Here is a 26069-nt window from a genome sequence, read left to right on the forward strand (position 1 = left end):
ACGCGAGAGCGACGCATTGCCGGGATTAAAATATAACTCTAAAGCCTAAAGGTCTGTCTGTCGAGAGGTAGGGCAACATTTGCTTTTTCTTCTTTTTTAGTTGTAGGAAGCGCTATATAGTTGTTCGCATGCGTTAAGCGATGACTTGCATGCACTTGGGAGTTCACGCTATCAGAAATCCAAAGTAAATATGTAGGGACGATAGAGGGAAATACAATGCGATTAAAATTTGATGGTTCATCCCTTTTATTCACGTACGCTGTTGGAAGAAATTTCGCACCACAGAGGAAATGTAACTACATATTGGCTTGATTGGTCTGTGTACATGCGTCTATTAGATAGACGAGGTACATTCTGACACCGCTCGTTTCCTCAAATTGCGACTCATTCAGCCTCCCCATCAAGCGCGAAGCGCAACTTGTTCGAACCTTGCGCTCGGCTAATGTTCGCACCAAACCGATCGTATAGCAACCCAACCAACTCATCATCATCAGCTATTGCCATACGTTCTTCGCACTAATCTTTTTAAGCAAATCTTTCCGCGGACAATCAATCAGTGCAATGCATTGTAACCCAAGTCTTTTCGGCGTGCACGTGGCATCCCTGATTTTGATATTCTCATTTTGACAGACGTATTTTATGTGCTGACAGGTGAATTGCAGCACATGCACATGGATTATTGTACCTATCATCATGCAATTTAATGCGACGCCTTCAAAATTTTGTGCTTTACTGATAAGCTTCACAAACGGTCTTTCCATGTTTGCAGCGCAGTTTCTCCTATCGGAATTTTGTATCTTTGCCTGCGGTTTAATGTCTCAATCGTATTATTTGTTCCTTATCGTCTACTGTCCTTTTTGCTTGCCTGCTTGCTATTCAGACAGCAGTATGTTGTAAATAAACGAACAAAACCTTAAAGTCAGTCAATAGTATAAGTGAAGTCCCGCGAAAGGGTCAGGGCACGCCCCGCTCTGGTGACTCTTGCACATGTGTCTTACAGACGTTGCAATAATTAAACAATCACCAACCAAGTGTTACCAACCAGACAGATATCAGTCGAATGTTCACCTCGGAGCCTCACAGCTAGCTTGAGAATAAGTATAGGTATAGTAGCCTCGTTTGTTTGCGGTTATAGGTGAACCTTAGTCAGACTCCTCTTACTTCTTTTTTATCACTTTTTTATTTAAGAAAGTTGCCTTTTTTCTTTCTTGAAGCGCCCTCGAAGACTGCATGATTCATTGACAAATGACTTTTCTCCCCCTCCGTATTTTTTGTCGCTTCTTTTTCAGTCAGCTCCTCTTGAGTCAGCCAGGGCTAACAACTTCTTGATGAATTCCGGCAAGGTTGCAGACACTCGACCTCTACCGGCGGACTCTTTACCAACGCCTCGAAGGCTTTGGAGGGCACGCACTTATACTTACACCCACTCTACGGCGAGAGAACCTGCGCTCATCAGCGCTTCGAAAATTGCCTCAAGCAAACAGGCGTAATGGCCTAGCCAAACACCCTTGCGCACACAATACTTGTGGGTTTTTGCTAATGTTTAAGCACGCACTGCTGGGCGCTAAAAAGGTAAGACAAAGTTTAAACGCCAGCCGCTCCCCGCCGTTTCGTGATAATGCCCTCTGACCACGAGGGTGATAGAGGCTTTGAGAGTTTAATGACCCGCGAGAAGACTCCGAGTTCGTGCTGGGCGTATAGGCACTGTAACGGATAACTACCAACGTTCGCGCGCACGCCATAGCGAGTGCCGCCTTGCCTTTGCAGGCGTGTGGCTGTTAGAATCAACCCGCGAAGAGCCCCGTCAAGTTTGTGCCGGCTGTGTGCACACGAGTGTATAAACTCTGGGCACGTGGACGCGACTTTGTTTCGCCTTCGACCATCCAGCTCCACGTGCGACGGTTATTTCACCCGTCGTCGACGTTCAACAGCTGTCGTTAGCGCGCCCCGATAGTCCCCCGACTTGGTGCACGCAGTAATCCCGACAGCTCAAGGGACGGCCCAACACAAAAGACGAAACGTTAATCAAACCGAACATGTTATACAGGCTTCCGCTCTATAATCTCCCATCGTTACACTCCAAGCCAGACAGCCCTCCTTCACTCCAGAAGTGGTTAAACTCGAAGCCCTTGTAATGGACCTGCGATTGTATCGAGGGTGCTCTAGGCAAAATGAAGTAAAAAGGTCCCAGCGCCGCTCACCGCTAAGTTATACCTTTTCACTGTAGCCACGAATCTGATCACTCTGCGCCGGGACAACGGCGGCTCCTATAGAAGAAAGGGCGAGGAAAAAGAACGCGCGACTCAGCGGTCGCGTGTATGCAATGATTGCACTGCACCGAACGATCGCCTCTGACGAACAAAAATTATTGTGAGGCTTTAATAAGAGGACGTAAAAGAGGCAATTCTTCTTTTCTTTCTTTTTCGTTCTCACCTCACCTGACCGTAATTTTTGTTTGTCAGAGGCGATCGTACGGTGCAGTGCAACCGTACGATCGTGAATGCAATCACTGCATTCACGCGTTGAGACGCGCGTTCTTTTTCCTCGCCCTTTCTTCTATAGGAGCCGCTGTTGTCGCGGCGCAGAGTGATCAGATTCGTGGCTTCGAGGCGCGTTGAACAGGGCGCTCCGTGATACTTTGTTCCGCCGGCCGAGCCGCGCCGCGGCGGGCAACCCTTTCAATCACCCGCGCGCAACGCGAGAGAGTCCGGCTCCCCCCATCACCGCACGCACTCACACACTCGAGCCTGAGTAGGGGGCAACGTGGCCAAGGGCACATCGCCGCAAATGGAATGACCTCGGCTTCAAAGGACCATTTATTTCTTCAACTCCTGCCCCCACGGGGCACCCGTCTCGAGGGATGGTGGCGCAGTCGCGGCCGGCTCCCCCGATTGGTACTCCGATTGCGCATACCCAGCGCGAGTTTCGTTGAAATTTGCGGAGACGTAATTTGAAATAGCACTCATCACCTTATCTAATGCACGTATACCATCCCGACGAGTGCAGTTCTATTAAGCACCTTCTTACAGCCGCGCACATCATTGGACTCTACAGACGAGGCGTGCCGTGGTGCTATCGCGAGACCTTTCTTGAAATTATACGCGGTAAGGCAGGATTCGCACTACTGGCTCAACTGCCGCAGCTTGTGAATCATGCAACGTCATCGATTATTTGAGCCAATTAGAAAACGTGACCTGGACGTCATAACGGCAGCTACATCTGATACGTTTGTCATGCCTCGTAGTTTGAATAGAATTGACGATCGGGCTCAGGCCATTTTTCTGTTGGTGCCCACGCAGCGACATGCTTGGCAGCGCTGCCTGCATGGCACCTCCCGTTACGTGCACTCTCGCCTAAAGATGTGCATCACCCGTTAATATGGTAAAATGAAGTTGCGTCAGAGGTTTTTGAGGTACAATAGATAAATATTTATAAACATCTGTATGCGACACTGTAGGAGCAGTTAGCCGGCATTTTAGACGCAATAATCATCGTATTATCTCCTCTGCACTGCACAAGTAAAAAGAAGAGGTAAAAAAATTGTTTTTCTTGAGCACGCGATTTCTGACTTGCCAATCTGTTAGTAATCGCTTTTTCTTCGATAGACTATCCAGACAGCACTCGGCGCATATTGCTTACGCTCCCGTCAGGTCTAAATCCTGACGCAGCCGAAGTGCCACATCACAAAGAGCCCGCGACAACAACACGTTCCATGCGTCGGTGTTCGACAGAGCAAGGGGGCGTGTGAAAAAAAAAAAAAAAAAAAAAAAAGAAGCACCGCTCGCTCTCGACTTCCGCATGGAAAACGGTACACGGAAAACTCACCCCTGGCAAAAGCACATTTAAGCTCTATGTGACGTATCTGCGCGCAGCTTTTGTATATATGCGCAAGGGCATTTCGAAGCGCGATTTCTTATGTTTTTTTCACTCGCCGGCAAGCTGCTCGCTGACAGGTGCATGGGGAATACTGCATAAACCACGTAGCAATACCTCTGCTACGGCCACAACGCTTAAAAATTTGATAACTGGAGAATGCTGCCACCAAACCTGGTAGCTTGCGACCAAGAAGAAGTCATAATATACATATCTATAGAGTGTAATGAGTTCCGCCCCTTTTTGTTTATTTGTTATTTTGTCAACAGCAAAGCGGATATTTATCATAATCTCAGCCGTCGTGTGGCGCGACGAAAGCTTGCACAATGATTCCTTCCTTCATTCAAGCCCAAGAAATAATTGCGTCGTGTGCTCGCCCAACCACAACAAAGGCAAAATCATGAACGCTCTAGAAGCAGGCTGCAATCTTTTTCTGTAAGTTCCCGTGTCACACATGTATTGCCTTATCGTCATACGTCGTCCAGGTTTCACAACTGTTTTGAATATGTTTACCTCCGCCAGGCTTCACTTTTCCTCTCAGGGCACCGAACCGAACAGGAAAGATATTCTCATACGACAGGGTCGCCTCTTCCTCCTGTTTTCTTAGCACTGATTCTTCAGTTCCTCGTGGCTCACGTCGTTTGCGCAATAAATTGGGCAACCTTATATCAGAATTAAGGCTACTCCGCCCACTCCGCAGTCGACTGGTCCCATAACAGCCGTTTTTCCATTCATCTCGTGCAGTGCTCCCTCAGGTGCAGCCTGCAAAGATTACTTCCTTGTCTTCACTAGAAAAAACTTCAGCTAAGCTTGTAACAGTGAAAGCATGCGTCGAAGCTGAGGTACACCGTCGTCTATTCCATGATACGCGGCGTGTTTATCTCGCTTAAGTAAGCGGCGTCATTCCTCTTCGTTCTTAAGACTATGCCGGAATCGCAGAGTTACCGGTCAAACGAACGGGAAGTGTAATGCCAGGTAAACCCACGGTATGGGCACAACGTAAGCTTCTCAAGAACTCAACGGAATCTCAGAAACGCGGCAGATGCACGCATACCTTCGCCCTCTTCCTCTCTCTCTCTCTCAAGGGAAAAAAACCGAGAGGTCTGGGAAAGGCCGACAGCGAGCGAAAGCGGAATGATCCGTTTGTAAAGAAAAACAGCAGCCTGCAGAATATGAGAGATGTCACGAACGGCTTGGACCACGCACTACGAAACTTCTTTCGCGCAACCCCTTCTTGTCATTGGCAATCGCTATGGATATCGTCATCTTATCTTGCTTTGGCTAATCGTGAATGCTCCCGAGAATCTGCTAATCGCGACGCACTCGTAGGCGTAAGACAAATTTTGCGAATTCGGCTGCAGTTCCTTATAGGCTAATCAGAGCTGATATCACAAGACACGAAAGGGGGAGGGGCGTGAGCGAATGCACGTGCGCGCTTGAATCAGCGAATGGCGGGTAGCTGAGACAAAACGGCGCGAGTCGCCGTGAGAGTGTCGCACGGGTCTTCTCGCACACGGCGATCGTCTTGGCCATCACGAGAGTCACTTGCCAAAGGCGTCGCTGCACTCACCTTTTTTTGCTTGCCGTTGGTTGTTGCCGTGGTGGCTATGATGGCGAGTTGTCCTTTCGTGGTACTCATGGCGAGTCGAGTGTGCGCGCGCGCTCACGCGCCGGGGCTTTAATAGACGCGCGGGGAAAGGACGCTCCTTCTCGCTGGTCTGACGGGTCTTCTGCTGCGGCACGCGCCACATTTGAACGTCGTGGTCGTCGTCTTCGCGCGAGTCCCGCGAATGCTCGCTAACTACCCACGGCTTACGTAAGCATCGTCCGCACTCACTCGTACACACGCTCGCCGGTGGCTCTTATTCGGACGCGGTTTATGCAAGTTAATAATCGGCGTGACCGAAGGCGTCACGGTCCCAGCGGGGGGTCGACGCATGTGTCATATGGAACTGCCAGACGATAGCTTGTACGTACGCCGCGTTTGGGATGGTTATACCGAAGCTCCCTTCGACTTCGGAATGACCACTGCTGACGTGGTTATGAAACCTGCTGGGCGGACAGCGGAGAAGGAGGCGCGGGTCCAATGAAGGCCACCAGTGTCCGCGCGGAAACGGCGCTGTCCTGGACGGCTGCCGCTACTGCGATAGCTTGGCACGCGCCCCGCATTCAATGCGCCTTTCTATCCGAGAAATGTTCACAAAGCATCGCCTTCCAGAGAATACCCTCTCTGTGAACGCGTTGTTTCGTGGATCACACGTTGTGCTGAAGCCGTAGTTCTTTTCGCAACAGTGCGCGTCGTCTTTCTCACGACAAATGCGCGGTGAAATGGATCACGTTGAAAGCACTACATTGTGACTCTAGTTCCTTAGCTGAGAAAAAAAAACTGCAGTACCACAGTAGCTAATGAAAACCACTGGACGTACGTGAAAGCGCCTTGGGCAGCCATAGATGGACGCGTCTGCACTCGGTGCATGAAGTAGTAGACGTGCACATAGCGTGGCTATGACGTAGCTATTGCCGCTATGCAGGCTAATATATCCTTTAGTATGGCTATATAGCGTAGCGCAACGTAGCATGGCCATATGGCTCCGGCTGCGCATACTGTGGCTGTAACTCGGGAAGCGTGGAGTGGAATAGACACACTTGTTCTATGTAGCTTTTGTATTTGCTTGCGCGCAATAAGCCTTCGAAATAGTTCGTTTTGCAGTCAATGCAATATCCAGTGCATCCAATTATACAGAATAAAAAATTATGTCAATAGACGCTAAAGTGCAAAACATCAGTCACTAAAAAAGTTGCGATTGTTGTAGAAATTGCAAGATTAAAGGCGAGATTATCACTCCATTTACTATTTCTATAAAGAATCCATGTCGAGGTCCCGAAATAGAGGCGCGAGCCGTAAGCCCGCATGAAAAGCAATTATTTGCTTTTCATTACCGGAAACGTGTCACTCCAAGTGTCTCATCAACATTAGCAGCGACATCGTGATCAAAGTGGAAATGGAAGGCTGGTCCCGCCTACCAGCTCACGCGTTGGCGATAACTTAATTATCGTTGTCAATCTGCGGCATCATAACGTCCGATTTTCATTTTACTCTTCCTTTCTGTCCCGCCAGATCGCTAGACGCTCTGTCCATGACACCTCGAAGGCGTAGACGTGACAAAGGTGCCCTTTCGGCCTTACAGCCGTTGCGCGGGTTCCAGTATTCGTCCAGTTACATACTTGTCCAACCACGCATTGCCGCAACGAAGCGATGTCAGCACCGGGCGTAATTTGGCACCCTATAGCGTTGCTGGACGTTACGATTTCCGATCTGCGTTCCTCGCTTCCAGTTGATGGGCCAGCGCTTTGCCGGTTCTCCTCATGCAGAATGTATAGCTGATTTGACTTCTTTACACCATGTAGAACAGAATTAGTCAGCACTCGACTGCAATGTATGGCTGTACCTAACAGAGCATGTCATAACAGCATTTTCGTGAAAAGGAAGGCAAGAGTATAGAAGACGGATCCGCGTGTGCGCAACAGGGCTTGAGGTGCAAGGCGCACCTCGCTTGCAACACAGTGTTGTCAGAGTGAAAGAGGAAACACTGCAGGATTTCAAGACAACTCTGCCGAGCCGCACACGGTGAGCTAACCATGATATACGTGCCGGTCGCGATGTTTGAAGTTTCAAGTTTACTTATTTTACCCCATCGGTATGCATGCCCCAATTGTACACGAGTGGAGTGTACATGTTTCGATGAAACCACGCAAAGCTTGTCCTATAGCTCTATCCGCCACCCTAAACATGTATACGGTGGAAGGCTCGCCGTATACGTACTCCTGCGGGTGGCGGTAAAAATGATGGTACAGAACAGTGAGAATACCGTGGAGAATTTTACCACTAACGCTACACCATTATTTTGCCAATATTTCGAGGCTCATGTGGTCCCAAATGTCGCTGGATGAGTACCGCAAGCAATATATGAAGAAAGTCGTCAGTTTGGCTCCAACTTATGCATAGTGTGTTCTCTTCCACTGCCACATTACCTTTACATGACCTTAAGGTTCAACTGCCCTTTCCTTCGCTTCAGTGCCTGGCGATCACTTTAGTCGATTTACATAAACATAAACTGATATATAATGGCAGGATATAAATTACATTGGCTAGTTTTGCATTGTTTACCTTAGATAATATACAGAACTTCAGATGAAAAACGGTAGAATGGACACCTTGTGGTTGTGTTGATTTCACTTTTTCATTGTGTACGTGAGTTTACACTACATTTTACTAATACACATAAGATTATTGAAGTTCAGTAGGAATCATAATACAGATGCATTTATTATTATTATTATTATTATTATTATTATTATTATTATTATTATTATTATTATTATTATTATTATTATTATTATTATTATTATTATTATTATTAAGACCTGCAGTTGTTCCCGGGCACATAAAATAAAGATTGATTGATTGATTGATTGATTGATTGATTGATTGATCGATCGATTGATCTTTCCAGCTTCGTCATCGTCCTCATCATAGCGTCCATAGCGTCATCACCGTCATCTGCCAAAAACCTCACTATGCTCACTTCATACAAACTGTAGACTCTAGATGGCTCGCAAGAGCTCCTCGATCTTATCCAGATACTGTCCTGGCAGCCAACTACTTCACCATACAGTTATGCGGCGCAGTGAAACACTCCTGTCTACTTCAGTCACGGGGTGCTGTAAGTATGTTGTCGTAAATGCTTAAGCTCTCTCATTATATTTTACCTCGTCAGTTGGCTGTGCGGCATGTGTGGAAATGACGGAACAAGTCAAGGGATGGAAGTGAAGCCCCGACGCCAGAATAAAGTGCAGGAGGAAGTGATGATAAGGACGGCTCCTTTATCGGATTGCTTGTCGTTTCTTAAAGGGACACTAAAGGCAAATACTAAGTCGGCGTGGACTGTTTAAATACCATTCTAGAAACCTCACCACGCTTGTTGTGTGCAAAGAAAAGACTTAGTTTACGAGAAAATTGCATCTGAATGGTCCGAATACCTCTATGGCAATTCAAAACTCCCGCCATGCCAACGGGGAGTGGGGACGTTGCATACGCCATCACCACCCTTCGCTGCCGTCGGTGAGTAAAACGGCACCCGACAGACGGCGGCACGATGCGCCGCTGCAGCTGCTTTTGGTCAAGTGGCGTTGGCCATTCGGGCATCCTGCGAAATCACATGGAAGTGGAATTCTGTGCTACTTGCAGTTTGTGTGAGTTTCGCGAGTCAGCAGAACCAACGCAGCACTACGCGATAACGGAACTACTGAAGCGCGAAAGCGCGGGCGGCGCAGAGTCGAGCGAAAACGAAACCTTTCGACCGCCCACGTCGTTGTCAACGGTGTAATGTCAATTAGTTTTTTTTTCTTCTCTAAAAGTTAAATAGAACTGGCAAAGTAGCATTTTCTTTCCTCTTGTAATCCAATACAATGATGTTTTTATAACGAGTGGTTGAGTACAAGTGACAGAATTTAAATGAACTGTGCCTTCGTGATTGGGCAAGTACTTGAATCTCCCGGGGGAATCTCTAATCGTGCCCTGCGTTTACCTCAAATTCTCGATTACTAAGGCTCTGTTCGCGATAATATTGAAGCCTTAGAGATACTCGAGCACTAATGCATCACTTTAGCTTGACTTAGTATTTGCCTTTAGTGTCCCTTTAAGGATTCATCTACGCCTGCCAAAGACATATCGCACAGTTAAGCAACAATATATTGCTCCGTCAGCTAGCGCAAGACAGGGGTAATTGGAGATCGCAGGGAGAGAGAGGCCTTCGTCCTGCAGTGGACATAAATATAGGCTGATGATGATGATGATATTGCTTCGATCACCACTTCTGTCAGTCTCGTTTTCTTATAGAAGCGATGTAAACAACTGTTCAAAAGCCTCGAAGCAACAAGAATGAAAGAAGAGTTCGCCAGTCTTTCAGTCAGTCTAGACTGCATGGCGCAAGAAGGCAAGCGCATCGGCGAAAGAAGATCGACTGGCTGCAAACACAGCTGCCACGCATCGAGCGAGGCTTAGCCTTTGAGTAACGCAACGAATAAGAAAAACAGCGTGTTAGAGACAGTCCAAAATTCGGCACGCCTTTCAGGACTCGTTTCTTGCCAGCCGAACGCTTCCAAAAATAGCACGAGCAAGCGTACGAACAGGATTAAATCCGCGTCGAACAGAAGGTGTAACTTCCATATGTTCACTGTTGACAGGCTGCAATGGTTCTGGGCCGACATAGCCTGACTCTGGGTAGTCACATGGTCTTCAGTATAGTGACATATGTCATGTAGCGTCTCGTGAAAGTTAAACATTCATGTAGCAGTACAGCAACACGTGCAGCGATTCGCAATCTCAGGCAGTTGCAACTAAAGAGTGCCCGCGCCTACTTCCTCAACCGAACGATGTGTTTGAGTACGAACGCATTGACAGAGAAATCTGCCACCCACATTGAAGCTTGAATTTTTGAAAAGAAAAACGGCGTCACACCGTGTAGTTTCTTTAAAGGCGCTTTATAATCGTCGCGACTGCTGCTTTGCGTTGCCAGCCGCTATCCCGTGCCTGCAGGTGCAGTAATTGTTACGCCAGCGATACTCGGCCAATCAAACGTAAGCATGGTGAGCCTTTCTTTTTGTTGTCCTTCACCGACCTGCATGACTAACACAGTCTCCTACTAACGTTACAATATAACTCCAATATTGGCTTTCATCTTGAGTGATCCAATTTTGTGCATTGCGGCACGAGATCTCATTTGGGAAAGTATAGACGAAAGATAGCCATTTCTGAAAGAAAGCATGCAACATGCAACCGCGTGCCTGTTGCGTGCGTTTATACTCCACCGACTGGAACGGCATTCAGAAAGCAGGTGTGCCGTTGCGTACTGACAAGATTAAATTCACGAGCATGTCACAAAACCCATGTTATGCGTAGCCACGTAGTAAACTGTACGCAATATGAGCAACAGAAAGCGTTGTACACGATGTACGCGCCGGACACTGCACATATCATCTACTGCTAGTGCGCAACATAATTATGTGCATGCTGTGTAACGACGCATGCCAAACCACATGCACGTGTGCAGTCAACAAACGAAAGTGTCAGCGATTGCGGTAAATTTCTGGGTCCAAAAGACAAGTTTTACGGGCGACCACAGCTTTTATGTTGCCACACTGGTCCATGAGGCTCTCCCAATACCGGTGATATTGGGAGACAATGAATATTTCCCGGGAAAAAAAGAACGCCTTAGGTTATCGAATCGAGCGTATACTCCAGCAAGAGGTGGCTGACATCCTCCACATAGTGTCCACACGCACAGCTCGTGTCCTCCACGAACTGAATGGGATGCAGAAATTTAGCCGTATTTGATACGGACCACAGGTGTTCCCTGCAGCGATAGTCACGCTGCAGGGGAAACCGCAGCAGGGACCGTCTCCAGTGCGGCTGCCCTCTCCTTGCCCTTCGTCTATTTACATAATGTCTTTATTATTCACAGATTACTGGCCTCAAAAAGCTTCGAGAGAGAACGGTTTTCACTGAAATCCAATAGCGCGAATGGAGCAAGACTTCGCGCGTGCTCGCCGGTGAGATCCCCTATAAGCATTAAATGTCAGCCTAGGTCTTGCGAGCAAGTCTATCAACAACAGGGACGGAACAACAACGAATAAGTATCCTGGGACCAAAGACAGCGAGAGCGTCCACAGGTGGGCCCTCAAGGACAGCGGCTGTCCACGCATGCGACGAACTCAGCTGGCACAATCGAGAGGACAATTAAGTGCGGTGATAGCCTTTCAATTTTAATCATGCGAAATCATCGAGCACGCAGAAGGAGGTGAAGACAGGACGAGTGACTCGACTGTCCCACGTCGCCTTCGCGCCGTTCACCCAAAGTTCGTGTGCGCGTCATTGCCGGACGCGCGTAGTGGCCCGGCTCTCGACAGCAGCGCGCACCAAGACGTAAGCCGTCGATCAAATCGAGGTCGCTCCTTACGCAGACTGCCGCGTCACTGCCGGCATTCCCCAAGGTCGTTGCTGAACGGGCCCCGAATTGCTCGCCGGTCCGTGCTGACGTGCCGCGGGGCGCGTCGATGTGGTCCGGAGACGAGAACGAGGCAGCGCGCGTGGGTCGCCGTCGAGCTGTCAGGAGCGGCTGTCGCGGCTGTCGCAACGGCCCTCGCGACCAGCCTGGCCGCCACCCAGGCGCGCCACATGAACCAGCGAGTCCCTGCTATAACACCGACGTATACGTTTATAGCACCTGCTACACGCTAACAGTTGCTATCCGCAAAGGAACAATGGGAGCGAGAAATACCAGAGTTTGCCTCGGGACATGCGAATCCATTGGTGGTCAAACCGTGAGCAAAGCACTGGTCACTGCTAACACTGCGCTAACCCTTGCTGCCTCGTAATTTTGAGTGAATTGAGTTAAGTTGAGCTGAGCCGAGTTGAGTTGAGCGAGTCTTTATTTCTGCACATATGTATCCAAAAGAAGTCGAAGTGAAGCTAAAGGCCAGTCAGCCTGACGGGGCTTCACTACGAAAAAATAAAATAGTCCAAGTTTTACAGCTTTCATTTTATATACTTCAAATACGGAGCTGCTGACGAACATGGCTTTAACTTAAACTTGTGCTTAACCTGTCAACACCCGCTATTTGTGAAACGGCCCTTTGTGGCCACCATATTTTTTTTTTTTTTTTTTTTTTTTGTAAACGAGTTATATCCTAAGAACTCCAGTCTTGTTCGTTAGACCGTAGCATCTGTACAAGCCTATACAGTATTGCTGACAAGTGTCGTTGTAAAGAACAACTATATCGTTCTTCTTGTGGAGTGCCTTTGGGTTTGATCGCGTTTTCTCTTCGCACTTTGATCTTTTACATTCTACTCCTCTTAGCAGAACTAGACTTCACTTTCGAATGCTAAGTGGTGATCCAACTAGAGAAAGTGGCGTAAAAGGTTTGAACGAAGTGTTTGTGATTAGATAGCTAAAAGAAAGGAGAGAGCGGTCAGTGATAGAAAGAAGTGCGTCAGAGAGTTGTATCCTCTTTCCTACATATTAAACTAGCCATCCAGATAAACAGATTCATCGCTCACAACACTATCGGGCAGTGTAATGCACATCGCAACGGCTGCTTTGCGAGGTATTGCTGTTCTTAGGGACCGCACTTTGTCGTCGTTGTGTTGAAGCAGTTACCATTACCAGTTGTGCCTCCTTTTATCAACACTGCTAATTTTATTTTACAGTAGTAGTGAGCGCGTGATGAGGATGCAAGGCACAGGAAAGGGGACCCACGAGCTATATATCTGTATAAAGAGCCGATCTAGGTAATGTCGCTTCGATGCATAGGGTATCGTTGCACACACGAGAAAGGTTTACGTTCGATGGTTTCATAATCGATGGCGGAGCCTTTGCACAGTTACGCGTTAACCCTATGCCTTACTAATTCTGTTTGTAGGACAGCGCTCCTACTAGCATCAACAGTTACCCTCCTCCAGGAGCATAGACATAGGTGGCGCACTCCTTTGTTTGCTCGGGGTTCGACGGAAACGCGAGAGCATCCGTTATTCGGATCAATTCGCCTTCTTTCCATCGCTGTCACGGCACGTGGGGATCAATTTCTTATTTCTCGCACTGGCATCCCGCCAGCTTCTCGTTCATCTTCGAAGGAACTTTTCCGTCCAGTGAGAGACCGGCGTTCTCATGTGACCGAGCGTTTGCCCACCATCGTCGTCGTCGATGTGGTTGGGAAACGGGAGTTCGCCGAGTGCCGCTAGATGACGAAAGTACTGAAGGGCTGCTGCTGTCCTTACGCACGTCGTCTAGCCGTAGACACTAAGTGCATCTTCCTGAGCCCCCTTTTCTTTACCCGAAAATGTCGAAACTTTCCATAACCCGAACCGTACACAGCACAGCATAAGGGCACTGTGTCAGGTGTGGAAATACAGCGAGATTGTGTATAGGTTTCTCGACTGTCTCTTGGGTGTCTTTTTTTTTTTTTTTTTTTTGTCATCATCAATGCTTACCTGTGGCGCTAGAAGAAAAGGAAGAACGGGGCAGAGAAGGCGACGATATTCCCAGGTGACTGCAGCTGCCTTTTCCGGCATTCGCACCAGATTGTGCAGCCTGCGAAGCGAGTAACTGTCGCCCCCACCGCGTACTAAGTTCGGCTTAATAACATGTAGTTTATTATGGGTTTCAGTGTCCTACGTGTGTTGTCAATAGCTCCTAAGTTTCTTCAGTAAAAATATCTCAAAGAACATTCATTTTGTTCAGTTATCCTCATAATATCTCTCTGTACGTTATCAAATGCCTCTCGGCTGAACAGTTAACTAACTCGTTGCTCAAGTATTTGCAATGACCTCAAGCGCGTTCCAGTGGTCACTGAGCAGGCTGTTCTTTGCGTAAAACATTCAACACAAAAGAATGTAGTCTATTCGGCTTTCGCTTGACCGTTCAATGCGTCGCGCTCTATGAACCTTTGCCCAGGCGCGGAAGTTGCTTTCGCGGAAACGCCCATCTTTTTGGGACACCGACCCATCATGTCAAGCCGCCTCGGCGGCCAGCAAAGCTTAAACGCTGTATTGTCACTCACAGCGGATGTGCGCCATATGAGCACCGCTAGGGTGAGCTGGGCCATCGGGTTCAGAGGCTTAGAAGCGATGCTAGCAATTCCGCAGCTCGGGAGAAGCTCGACTGGCCCGAATTGGTGCGAAGGGCACGCGAGATTCCCGCCCCGCGGTCGTTGACTTTCGCACGCGCGCCTTATTCGGACCTGTGTTAGTCTGAACATGTGCGAAGAGCGCCCCCGTGTCCCGCTGTAAACAGTGGAAAAGTAAACATCCCCAGATGCGACGTACTGCTGACTCCCTTCCGCTGCCTCGCCGACCTTTCCTCTCCGTGCCTCGACGCTAGGCGGCGAAGCGTGCGCGCGAGGGCCGTCACTTCTGACATCACAGTGCCTTAGAGATCCTCATCGTCGTCGTCTTGGAACCAAAGATGGACACTCCAAGGAGTGTGACCCTCCTCTCAAGAAACAAGGGTGGGCGGAGCGCGTCGCAGCCTCACGTCCAATGGACTTACCTGAGCAACACCTGGCACGGTCTCCCTGCTGCAGAGTGCCTTTTCTATGACGCGATTAATGGCGATAAACCGTATGCAACAATTACCCTGTGATTTCAAATCAATGATGTTCTGCAAGTCTAAAGAAACGGTCAGAAACAATAACCTTTTATTATAAAGATCCTGAGGACAGAAAATTAGCTTCCTTAAAAGCGGTCCTTTGTAAGTATACATGTGCTGCTTCCAGGATCCCGAAAGACTTCGAATAACCAGAAGTTTGTAATATACGCTACCGAAGTTCTGTATTGTTCCTTGATAAGACCAAGTGTGTGCGTGCGTGTGCGCGTGTATTGGATTGTGACAAAGGTGTGTAGTGCATGAACAGCACCTTTATGAACACCCCTTTATGAACAGCACCCACAGGGAGCGAGAGAGCTGCAAAACGCCGAAGCATGACGAAACAAAAACAACGTCGCTTACGGCGCTGACATCAAGTGCCCGCTCCTTGGCACGCCGCTGCTGGACCTTGGAGGCTTGACAGAGCGATTAGCGTGCCGGAGGAACGGCTTTCAAAGCCAAACCGGTACCAAGACGGCCTTTATAAGTATGGGACCGTGTGTATGGCATAAAAGCGGTATTATAACCACTCCTTCCACCTGTCATTCGAATGTCACAAAACTCACTGCGAAAATGAGATGAAGGAAATACCAGCCGAGATGAAAGGAATCGTGCACAAGACTGCGGCGTACAACTAGCAATTCTGTATAGGACAGAAACGCTTCTGAGCTTTGATGTGGCTGAAACGTAAAAAGGCGTGAGCAAATATAGTTCCGACAGAAGACATCTGAGGTAACAGCCGTGGATATCGCGTCCAAAGCTCAAGAAGGAGGACGGTTTTGTCGCATAATGAGAAGAAATGAGCATTACATTGGCAAGGACGCTCTGAGGATGGCGATAGAAAATTAGGTCCAATAAATAAGAGAGTTGAAGATAAACTACCCAAAAATATTAAAGAAGCAATTAAAGGAAGTAATATGTAAAGCACTAACCGGCAGGCAGTGGAAGATGAAACACACGCCACACAAATGGGGACATTTCCTATGATAAGAATCAATCAATCAATCAATTATTATTGTTTCTGATATATTAACAACATTTTATTTTTATAAGAAGTGCAAAAAATCAAAAATAGATGAATTATCGCACAAGCTTGTAAGTAGCACGTCAGAAGTTCCTTGCTCACTTTAAAGAAGTCACTGTGAAGAAACGCTACGAGAGATCCAAATTCGGGGAAATCAATGTTGCTGGTGAACATAGCGAAAACAAAAGCTCGTTTTGGGCTAGTTGGTGTAATATGATCAATACAGCATCGTACTAAACAGCAAGGGTGTTTGATGATTCTAAGTTACTTAATACTTATCTGAAGGTGCTATTATGTTCATTACCTCCTCGCGAAAGCGCCGCAGAAGTGACACCCTCAGCTGTCACAGGTTGTCTCGTTGCTTAAGCAGCACTATCTGAAACACCCGAGGTGATGTCTTCCTGTCAAGTGTTAGTCCTCCAGCACAGTTTATGATCTTCATCAAGGCAATCGCCTGGCCCCCAGCACTTCGCCGCGACTCTGCTAATCTTGCTACTGACCGACAGCTGCACATATTGTGAGATTCCACAACTCTTCATTGCAAGGTTACGTCTACGTTGAGCGAAGCATGGCGTCTGTTCAGTGTAAGACCGATCGTCTGCATCTCCTACGTGTGTGTTCACTGCAAAGGCAATGTAGCGCACAGGGAGCCCTCGCCGAGGGCATTTGCGTCCAAAACACAGATGGCAAAGCCCCGGCACGCGTGAGGGCGGAGCTATGGGCACGCCAGAAGCTCGCCCACGCTCACCCGACGAGGGTGTCCTCCGTTCTCAATCCGTCTCGCCTTCCACGCTGTTTGGGCCCGTCACGCCCCCTGTCGGCAACGTGCCAAGGCTCACTGTCTGCACCCCTTCAAAAATGAGATTTCTCATCTACCTTGACAGATAACGCACACGTTCCAGTTGGCCTCCTTTTGCGTGTGGTTACTCTGAGAAGTCAAACGCTGGAAAGAAGGGGGACGATGACGACAGGCAGCAGGACGGGAACGTATGCAAATTCCAGCGTTTGGCTTTTCGGAGCACAGTAGCCGGACAGAAGGACAATTAACTCAGATGCCTTTCCTCAAATTTCTTTTCCTCAGACGTGAGAAATGCGTGTGATTTAGCGCACTTGAACTCGCTGTGACAACAAGTAAGAGGCGTCACAGTATGTCTGAAGAAGGCATAAGGAGCCTTTCTTGACAACTCAAACGGGAACGTTTTCCTTTCACAAGCTATGGTTATGGATGTTTGAGGACTAAATGCGACCGGCAGAAGTTTGACAATATAGGTGACATTTACCGCTGGTGCATGCAAACCTGAAAAACAATTGAATATCCCATAGAATGACGTTCTGCATGCAGAAGCTTTGGGACCGTAATTACAAACCCTACTGACATACATTTCGCAAGACAAGCTCTACACCTATAGGGACAAGATTGAAAGCGTTTTCCATCAAATATGATATTTTAAAGTTGCGTATAAAAAAAAAACGAAATAAAGTCAACGCGGAAATCCAAGCCGAAACTCGATGTGCTTGCTCTTTTTGCCAACGCGGCACCTGACTGGGAGATTTACCACATGTGCTTCGTCGGACCCATATTGTTTTCAAACGTGCAGCCTGTCCATAATATCTTGAGAACGTAGAAAATAGTAGGATTGTTTCAGAAGCTGCGTCATCGACATTTCTTTCGGTTCGCCACGTCGTCAAATTATATACACTGGACATTTTGTACTTAATTAAAGAAGAAAGGCTGACTCGAGCACTTTTTTTTTTTACCATTTCGAGAAGGTGCCACGCGTTATATGTATATACAAGATGTTCAAAATTAACTTTGCGGAATTTTTAGAAATCGTCTGTGATAGGTAGCGTAATTCGTATCATTGAGCTGGGTTATTCGACGAGGCGGACATTAGTAGCATGAAAAATCGAAACACATATTCAACTAATTAACAAAAAGTGACTAATCAACTTCTTAGTTAATTACTTTACGACACAGATTGAAATTTACGATTTGTAGCCGGTTAGCTTGTCAGGCGTATCCACTTGGAATGAATTTCCAGAATGACACCAGTTTGGAGATATGCGCCATCAAACTCGCCGTAAAAATGCACGGGTGCTCCACTTACTTTTTTACCAAAACGCTGTTTTATACATTGAAGCACAAAAGTAACTGGAACGCCCCTGTATTTCGTCCCACACATTGGGAAATAATATCTCGAAAGTGGTGTCATCCTGGAAATTCATTTCAAGTGGACGCGTCTTGCAAACTCACCGGCTACAATTCGTAAATTGCAATATGTGTCGTAAAGTAATTAACTAAGAAGTTCATTAGTAAATTTTGGTTTTTTAGTTGAATATGCGTTTCGATTTCTCGTGCTACTAATGTCCGCCTCTTCGAATAACCCAGCTAAACGATAAGAATTATGCTACCTGCCACAGCCGATTTTTAAAAATTCCGTAAAGCTTAATTTTGAACACCCGGTATGTTCGAAACTATTGCTCCGAATGTGACACGAAGATTTCGTTTTCTCCCTACAGCAATTGGCGAGCTCAACCACTAAACAACGAAGCACTGCGGGAAAGTCAACCTCTCACAGTGCTGGGGAGAATACGACAGCGCGTGTGGCGAAAGGAGTGGCACCGGGGAACGACCACAGAGTGCGGTGACGATGAGCCGTGCGACGGCAGCACTAAGCTCCAACTTGTTGACCAAGCCTTATTTCGGAACGATTGATTAAAACGTGGGTAGGAAAAGTGTTCGGCGTTGTAGAAATTAGCTTCAGTAACACGACTAGGTGAGCTTGCTGCTACGTATTTCCCGGCAGACGTATCTCCGCAAGCCCTCTGACGTTTGCGCAGCAGAGAGGCGACGTGATCCGAATCACGGGAGCGCTTTCTCGGACGACGTGGGCGATGACGAGCGGCCATTGCGAGCGGCGCCGCGACCTGTCGCACTGCCATGCGCGGCGCCGCGGCGCTGCGCCGGATTGTTCTAAATAAACCGCGGCTCTCGGAGACCCCGACCTTGGCCCGAAATAAGAGCCGCGATGGCCGCTGATAGGAGGTGAGCCAAATCTTGAAGCAGCCGGGCTTATTTCCGATGGCATGTTCTCCGGCATCCATCCTGCGCCGAGTCCGCGTGCAGGCCCCGAGGTGCGTCACACCACGGCGCGGCACGCACACACACACACACAACGCAAAAGGGTGCGCGTCCAAGCGTCCCTCGACGACCGCGCCTTCCAGTCCATTTCCTCCGAGCGCGCCGTCTAGAAGCGCGAACAACGCGTGGCTAATCTTGAGATTGGCCTGTCGCGCTATTACTGAAAACGGTGCCGCCCCGCTGCACGAAAGCTTTCTTGCACGGATCGCTTCATTGGCTGAATGAAAGATCGATTCGAAGTCAGCGCTGCGTATGTGAGCGCGCTTGATTCTCTCCGGTTCGATCAACATCACGTGAGCCGGAGGAAACTTATAAGTGCGCTCACCACACGCAATTTAAAGCGGCTCGACCGGATTAAACTGCGTGCTTAATTCGGCTGCACCAGGTTTAATCCGGCTCGACCGATGGCGGTCGAGCCGGTTTAAGCTCGTTCCTTCTTGGGCACTCTGATCCTTGTTTCACTCGTCAACGAGTATATATCTATGGTAACAAGGCACATACCCGCTACAGTCTTCATGCCAGCAAACTCGTAATCCGACAAATTAGTTCCATTAGAACTATACGAGATGCATATAAGGCAGTTCTGTATTCCTTTCCTTTTTTCGTGTCTTCGCGCAGAGAAATTAAATAGCTTATTTGAAGTCAACGCCGAGTCTATGTTTTCGCTTCCATTTTTGCTGTTCAGCCATAATTCACCGATTAGCCCACGCTTGAACTCAGTTCAGTTACCTTTCTTAATAAGACTGGCGCAACCAGACGCCGGTATTATTAGAGCCCGATGATAAAGTGACTGTCATATGAATGATGAGGTTGGATGATAGGAAAAAGTATAGCGCGCCTGCTCGGTCGATAACATTTCGCCATTGCGCGAGTTAGTAAAGAAGGACATGAGGAGGCAGAAAGGACGCGATTATATTAGCCGCTAGACATCCATGCTAATGAGATCATCATATATGTTTATAGAGGCTGGTACCTTTGACTGCTGCTGTACCTAGATAAACAGCGTATCACGTTTCGCAACTTCCTATCTTTCTTTTTTTTTATGTTCATCACTGGTTGTGTTGCAACCTACGCTCCGCGCATTGGCCTTTCGCAAATAAAAAAAGAAAAAAAGAAGAGAGAAGACTGGGACGCATAGTTGGTCCACGGCGCGTGGTTAACCAATATATGAACTTCCACGTGTGATGAATTGCTTCTCCTGCACTTCATCTACTGCACTTTGCCTGACAAGCTTGTGTGCAACGTCGACCGATGTCATCAACCATCTACAAAAAGTTTCTGTTTCTTTCTTCTTTCCGGCACGAAACTGAACTAAACCAAGAGGTATCTGCGGTAACCGCAGAATCAAAGCAATCTTTTTTTTTTATTATTATACCGCCACTATTGAGAACAGAAACAACCAGTTTTTAGCCGATCTCCACAGCACTGAAAACGACAAGGAGTGCCACAAAACATGGTCATCTATCTACAATACAGTACTAGCAACGTGTAGAATGAGGCAGTGACACGAGCGGTATAAGAGGCATCCCGCACACCTAATTATAAACAGCTGCGCACGCACGCACAAATTTCTTCCATCAACAAGTTGGTACTAGTTGAATAAGCTTTAGGATGTAGCCACTGTATATGCCCTTGTTGGGAGCAAAGAGAAAAAGACAAAATGCTAAATTTTGGCAGGTTTGTTACTTAACTTTCGTATCCCATCTCCCATCCCCCCCCCCCCCCCCCTCTTCCCATTTGTCAGAGTTTCATAAACAAGGTACTGAAAGTTGGTGCCTATTTCAAGTTACGGATAATTTACAGAGGTCAAATTGAGTCAGAGCCATATCATTTTGCAGAACTAAGATCGAGAATTTTTCAGCCGTGTTCAGCTAAATTGAGACTTATCGTTGATGACCAGTATATGAGCTAATGTTCAGATGTACCATGCTGACGTTTCCGAAGGATTTGCTATGGGACACTCACGAGGACGTCACAGATTCGTGCCTCAAGCCTTTCCATAGTCTGCTAATTATTTCGATAAGGTTGCTAGTTCTCCGACCCCACAAGAAAAGGACCCAACGCGAAAAATCAGGGTTGTTGTGGGCTGTACGGCGAACACAGCTGAGCGCAGCCACGCAAGGTAAGTTGTCGCGGCCTTCCGGGCATCTGCAGGCCATCTGCAGGCCGTCTGCATAAAATGGAGCCTCCGTCTGCTATCGTCTGCATGGCGAGCGACAGTTCTCCGTTGCTCATGTCGATACCCCCCCCCCCCTTTTTTTTTTTCTCTCTCTCAAATAGATTCGTCATTTAGAGCTTATATGTAAACTTCAATTATAGGCACTAGTTGACCTTCCCTACACCCTGTGCAATATACGGACTCCATTTGTATGAGCGAACCGTCGATCGACTGTGTGTTTGAAAATAGCACTATTAAATAGCTCTTAACACGTATAGGCACATGCGGAAATGTAGCTGCAAAAGTTTAGTCGTATAAAAAATAGAGGCAATGTAATGTCGCGGTATCTAATTGTATGTCCGGCCTAGACAGCTGTGAAGGGCGGAAGACAGCTGCGAGGTAGTCGGCGCAGTTGCAGCCAGTATTTCTCGCGCGAGAAAGAAAGAAAGAAAGAAAGAAAGAAAGAAAGAAAGAAAGAAAGAAAGAAAGAAAGAAAGAAAGAAAGAAAGAAAGAAAGAAAGAAAGAAAGAAAGAAAGACGCAGGTAACGAATGACGAAAACATAGCATTGAGAACAACCCAAATACTCAAGCGAAGTGAAAGTTACCAAGATGTATGTATGCGATTGCTTACGTAAAAGTGAAAGAAATAAAGAAATATGGAGGGCCTCAAAATAACCCAGAGAGAGACAGAGAGAAACAGCTAAATTATGTGGTTTAACATCCAGAAACGGCGCCGCAAGTTATGAGGGACGCCGTATATAGTAGAGGGCTACTCCGGGGATTAATTTGTACCACCTGCAGGGGTTCTTTAACATGCTCCCAAAGCACGATACACGGGCGTTCTTGCGTTTAGCCCCCATCTAAGTGCGGCTGGGAATCAAACCAGCGACCTCGTGTTCAGTAGCACAACGCACCACTGAGGGTCGAGTGGCTATAAAAATGAGGGCATGGTTCGGTGAGTTAATCTTTTTATGGAAACATAGCGGACCTTCTGTTCCTTGTAAAATGGGACGCTGATCGAAATGCTGATCGAAATGTTCTGCGAGATTAACATCGGCCCTAGGCGCACACAAAGCCGAACAGTCGGAGCGGATGCTATATCGATCGTCAGTGCACGCAACCTCTTCGTGAGTGAACAACACATGAATGAGCATTCGAACATTAGGTCGATAATGTATTTTTTTTTGTCCTTCTTTCTTTCTTGCTTCTCACCCATAAGTCTAGTGATCATTTGTGCTGTCTCGAACGAGCTGCACTTGACCCACCAAGGTACGGCCGTGTGTGTGCGCAGTGACATTAGGAGGAGGCTTTGATGACGGTGCGCCAAAGCGCTGTGACTAAACTTCTGATTACGGCAACGCTGCTAACTCGTTGCTCTGACGAAGAGAAAAGCCCTCTTGTCGAAAAGTTTGCTCAAGCGACAACTTTTGTTCGACCACTGTTAATATCTTAGAGTCTTCATCTTCATCTGAACCTTTGTCTCGTTTAGATTACTAAGGATTCTTCCACGCCCACTGGGTGGCGCATTGCGCGTTTGGGAATGTTATAACTGCCAATCTGTGAACATTAAAATTCGTGAAAATCTCGCGTATACACTCACCGGAAAGCGCAATAGTACGCACTTTTTTTTTTTTTAGGTTTCCCCTGAGTACACATCTTTTGTGGGAGGTATGCACACTCTATTAACCATGATTTGCCTTTACGCTCGGCACACAAGCAGCAGCAAACTTGGAACAGCACAAACCGACTTGTAAGCAACGCACTGCGACCTTTTAGGCGACTTTTCTGTCTCCTATTTCGCTTGCGTCAGGAACTCGTCCAAATAAACTTGCTCGAAGCAGGTGGACACCCTTCTGGTGTCCTTTCACCATCGGAATACTTACGAGGGTGATGTTGCAAGGTGAGGTTGCAATTTTTCGCAAGAAGAAATTATTTTCCCTAAAACTTGACGAAACATTGGTAAAATCGTAGAACGCGCCCGAGCTCGTAAACTTTACGAAATATTCGGGAAATTTGGCGGGTCTGAGACGTTTACAACACCATACGGAGGATTATAAACGAGAACTAACTTAATATTTCAGATAAAGAAAGAAAGCGCACCTGCCGGGCTATGTGCTGCAAAATAAAGCACACTGCACGTTCACTGCGTGTGGCTCTGGAGATATTAAAATACATCAACTACGCCCTGTCCGCGAATCAATCGTACTTGATGTGCTGAGGATGAAAACAACAGACGCGGCGAAGAACGACCGCGCAGCTGCGGACACAATAACAGCGACGATGCCTCGCAGGCGTACGCACGCGCTGCCATTGTTTCAATCCACGGCACGGGCAACAACGGTACCCGTTCTTGACGCGAGAGCGATGGCTTCAATGGGTTTCTGAGGGCGATGCCGAGTGCTAGCTACCTCAACCAGTGAACAACTGATTTCGCACTTTGCATATAAAGCAGATTTTATGAGCCACTTTATGGAACGTTTCCATTTCAAATCCGCGCGCAGTGCGTAGACCGCCTAGAACGTCCGGTCGCTGCATGTGTCGCGCTGCAGCGGCGGAGATAAACGCGATCATGCAGTGACGAACGCCTGTGCATTATCTGCTGTTGGCAGATAGAGCATGGCGTTGTGCACCGGATTTCTGAGGCTCGACTATTAGTAATGCGTTAGCAATAGGAGTGTCAAAGTGGGAAAACGTGTATGTGATATGATTATGAGACTTATTGAGACAAGCTTTAGTGGGGGACTCTGGATTAATTTTGACCACCTGGGGCTCTTTAACGGGCACCAAATGCACGGTACACGGACTTTGTTTTCTTTTGGCATTTCGCCCCCACCGAAATGCGGCCGCTGCGGCCGGGATCGAACGAGCGACCTCGAGCCCAGCACAGCAACGCCATAGCCACAGTGCTACCGCGGCGGAGTTGGTAATAAGGGCCCTATACATGGCGCCTGGTTGTCGGTCCTATAGTAGTGGTACTTCTGTCACGCGAGGCAGGTGCAGTTATCGCCTCCGTGATGTTGAGATATTCCTTGTGGGTCTGTGCTTTGTCGCGACGTTATCATGCAGCCGCCCCGAGCAGTGTTGCCAATTTAAGCGGTTTTCTCGCTAAATTTAGCAGTTTTTTGCGTTGCCTAGTGGAAAAGCTTGTTCACTTGCGGGCGGCGGGATTTTTAGTGGTTTTCATCTAATGTTGGCGTCTTTTTTGGAGGTGCAAAAAAAGGATACTTTGAGAATAATTCGTGCTTCACGTGTCACAAACATGCAGCTTCTCCATGCCCCTTTGGAAATAAGAGATAAATATTATCATCCATCGTTTTGCTTCGCATTTCTTCCTCCATAGGTGATATCCGCCATATTGTCGGATTCGCCATCTTGTCAGCTCTAATTGGCCCAGAGCAGACTCGGAGGGCTGCTACGGCCTCTTTGAATAGTTCGAAATGCCGCCATTACAGAATTTGACAATGTCGAGATTATCACCCCATTTCTCCATGCCTCCAATGAACTATATAGCTCTAGCAGTTGCTGCAGTTCGTAGCAGTTTCGTTCTTCGCCATTTTCGCAGACGCGCTTTAGGGGATTTTGTCTCGTGCAATGGCTCCGGTGAATTATATTCAAAAGTTCAGTTACCTAATTTCGCTTTATCAGTACTGGTGCTGCCCCGGTACAACGCGGGTATTGAACGTGTTTTCAATCAGCTGAATGTGATTAAAACTACGTTAAACAACATGTCTACTGAGATGACCAATGCCATCCTTTGTGCGGGCTGGCCTCGGAAAAAATTATAAATGCTGCTTCAGGTACGCGCTGTTCGAGCCAGTTGTTCACAAGATCGGCACGATCCAGGTCTACGGGGTCAGCGATGGCACCGACCCTAGACCCAGCCACGCCAACAAACAAGTACACAGAGAGGACGTGCGACCATGAGAAGATGAAACAGAGGTCATTTTTCTGCTATTTTAATGACTACCCGGCAGTTCGACCTTATTTCCAGCCAGTTATTGCAGTTTACAGACGCATCTTATTTTAGTGTCGGTTATTAAAACGCGCTTATTAATATTGGTAATATATTTTATCCCATTATGGACGAATAAAAAAATTCACAGGGTCTCTTATGTTATCCCCAAAACCACTTGAAGGCGAAAGCCAAAGTGCCAATGCATTAAAGACGGACACATGACATACACATTCCCTTAATTCACTTAGCCTACTTCGCTTAGTCATCCATCTTAATTCGCTTACGCATCCTCTTAATTCACTTAAGCGTCCTCTTAATTCGCTTAGTCATCCCCCTTAATTCGCTTACCGTACTTCGCTTAGCCATCCCTCATAATTCCAAAGGTCGAGGGATCGACTCCCAACCAAGGGCGTGGGTTCGAGTGCCTTAACTCTCTTAATTACCTATATCTTAATTAACTTCGCCTTAATTAACTTCGTCTTAACACCAAAGGTTCGACTCCCGCCAATGGTCTAGGGTTCCACTCCCACCAAAGGCCGAGGGTTCGTAGCCTTTTGCACCTTTCGCGTCACCCAAGTTCGACTGACTAATGAGACATTATAAGGCTTTCGCCTTAATAAAAACTGACTTTTCTGCCCAGTGTAACTTTTTTCTACTGTGTTTTATGTGGACGCAATAAAACGTGTTTTAAACGTGATTCTAATTGTCTGCATTT

General features: G+C 47.4%; 1 protein-coding gene and 1 long non-coding RNA gene across 3 annotated transcripts in view; one reads left to right on the top strand and one right to left on the bottom strand.

Annotated features, from left to right (window-relative positions):
• LOC125944159 (uncharacterized) overlaps positions 1 to 19964 on the top strand; it is a 42413-nt gene extending 22449 nt beyond the window's left edge. Inside the window, exons 2-3 of the long non-coding RNA XR_007466168.1 lie at positions 8388 to 8597; positions 18619 to 19964. This is a non-coding gene — a long non-coding RNA (uncharacterized LOC125944159). The remainder of the gene's footprint in view (positions 1 to 8387; positions 8598 to 18618) is intronic.
• Positions 1 to 26069, bottom strand: part of LOC119446750 (solute carrier family 2, facilitated glucose transporter member 1) — an 81749-nt gene that overhangs the window by 39128 nt on the left and 16552 nt on the right. The window contains exon 1 of one of the 2 annotated variants that reach the window (XM_037711286.2): positions 5444 to 5561. The exons of the other annotated variant lie outside the window; for it this stretch is intronic. Coding sequence (XP_037567214.1) covers positions 5444 to 5512 — 69 coding nt within the window. The 5' untranslated portion in view covers positions 5513 to 5561. Of the gene's footprint in view, positions 1 to 5443; positions 5562 to 26069 lie in introns of those variants that run through there. 2 annotated transcript variants of the gene reach the window in all.

The sequence above is a fragment of the Dermacentor silvarum genome, chromosome 3 (assembly GCF_013339745.2).
Source record: "Dermacentor silvarum isolate Dsil-2018 chromosome 3, BIME_Dsil_1.4, whole genome shotgun sequence".
In the NCBI taxonomy this organism is placed as follows: domain Eukaryota; kingdom Metazoa; phylum Arthropoda; class Arachnida; order Ixodida; family Ixodidae; genus Dermacentor; species Dermacentor silvarum.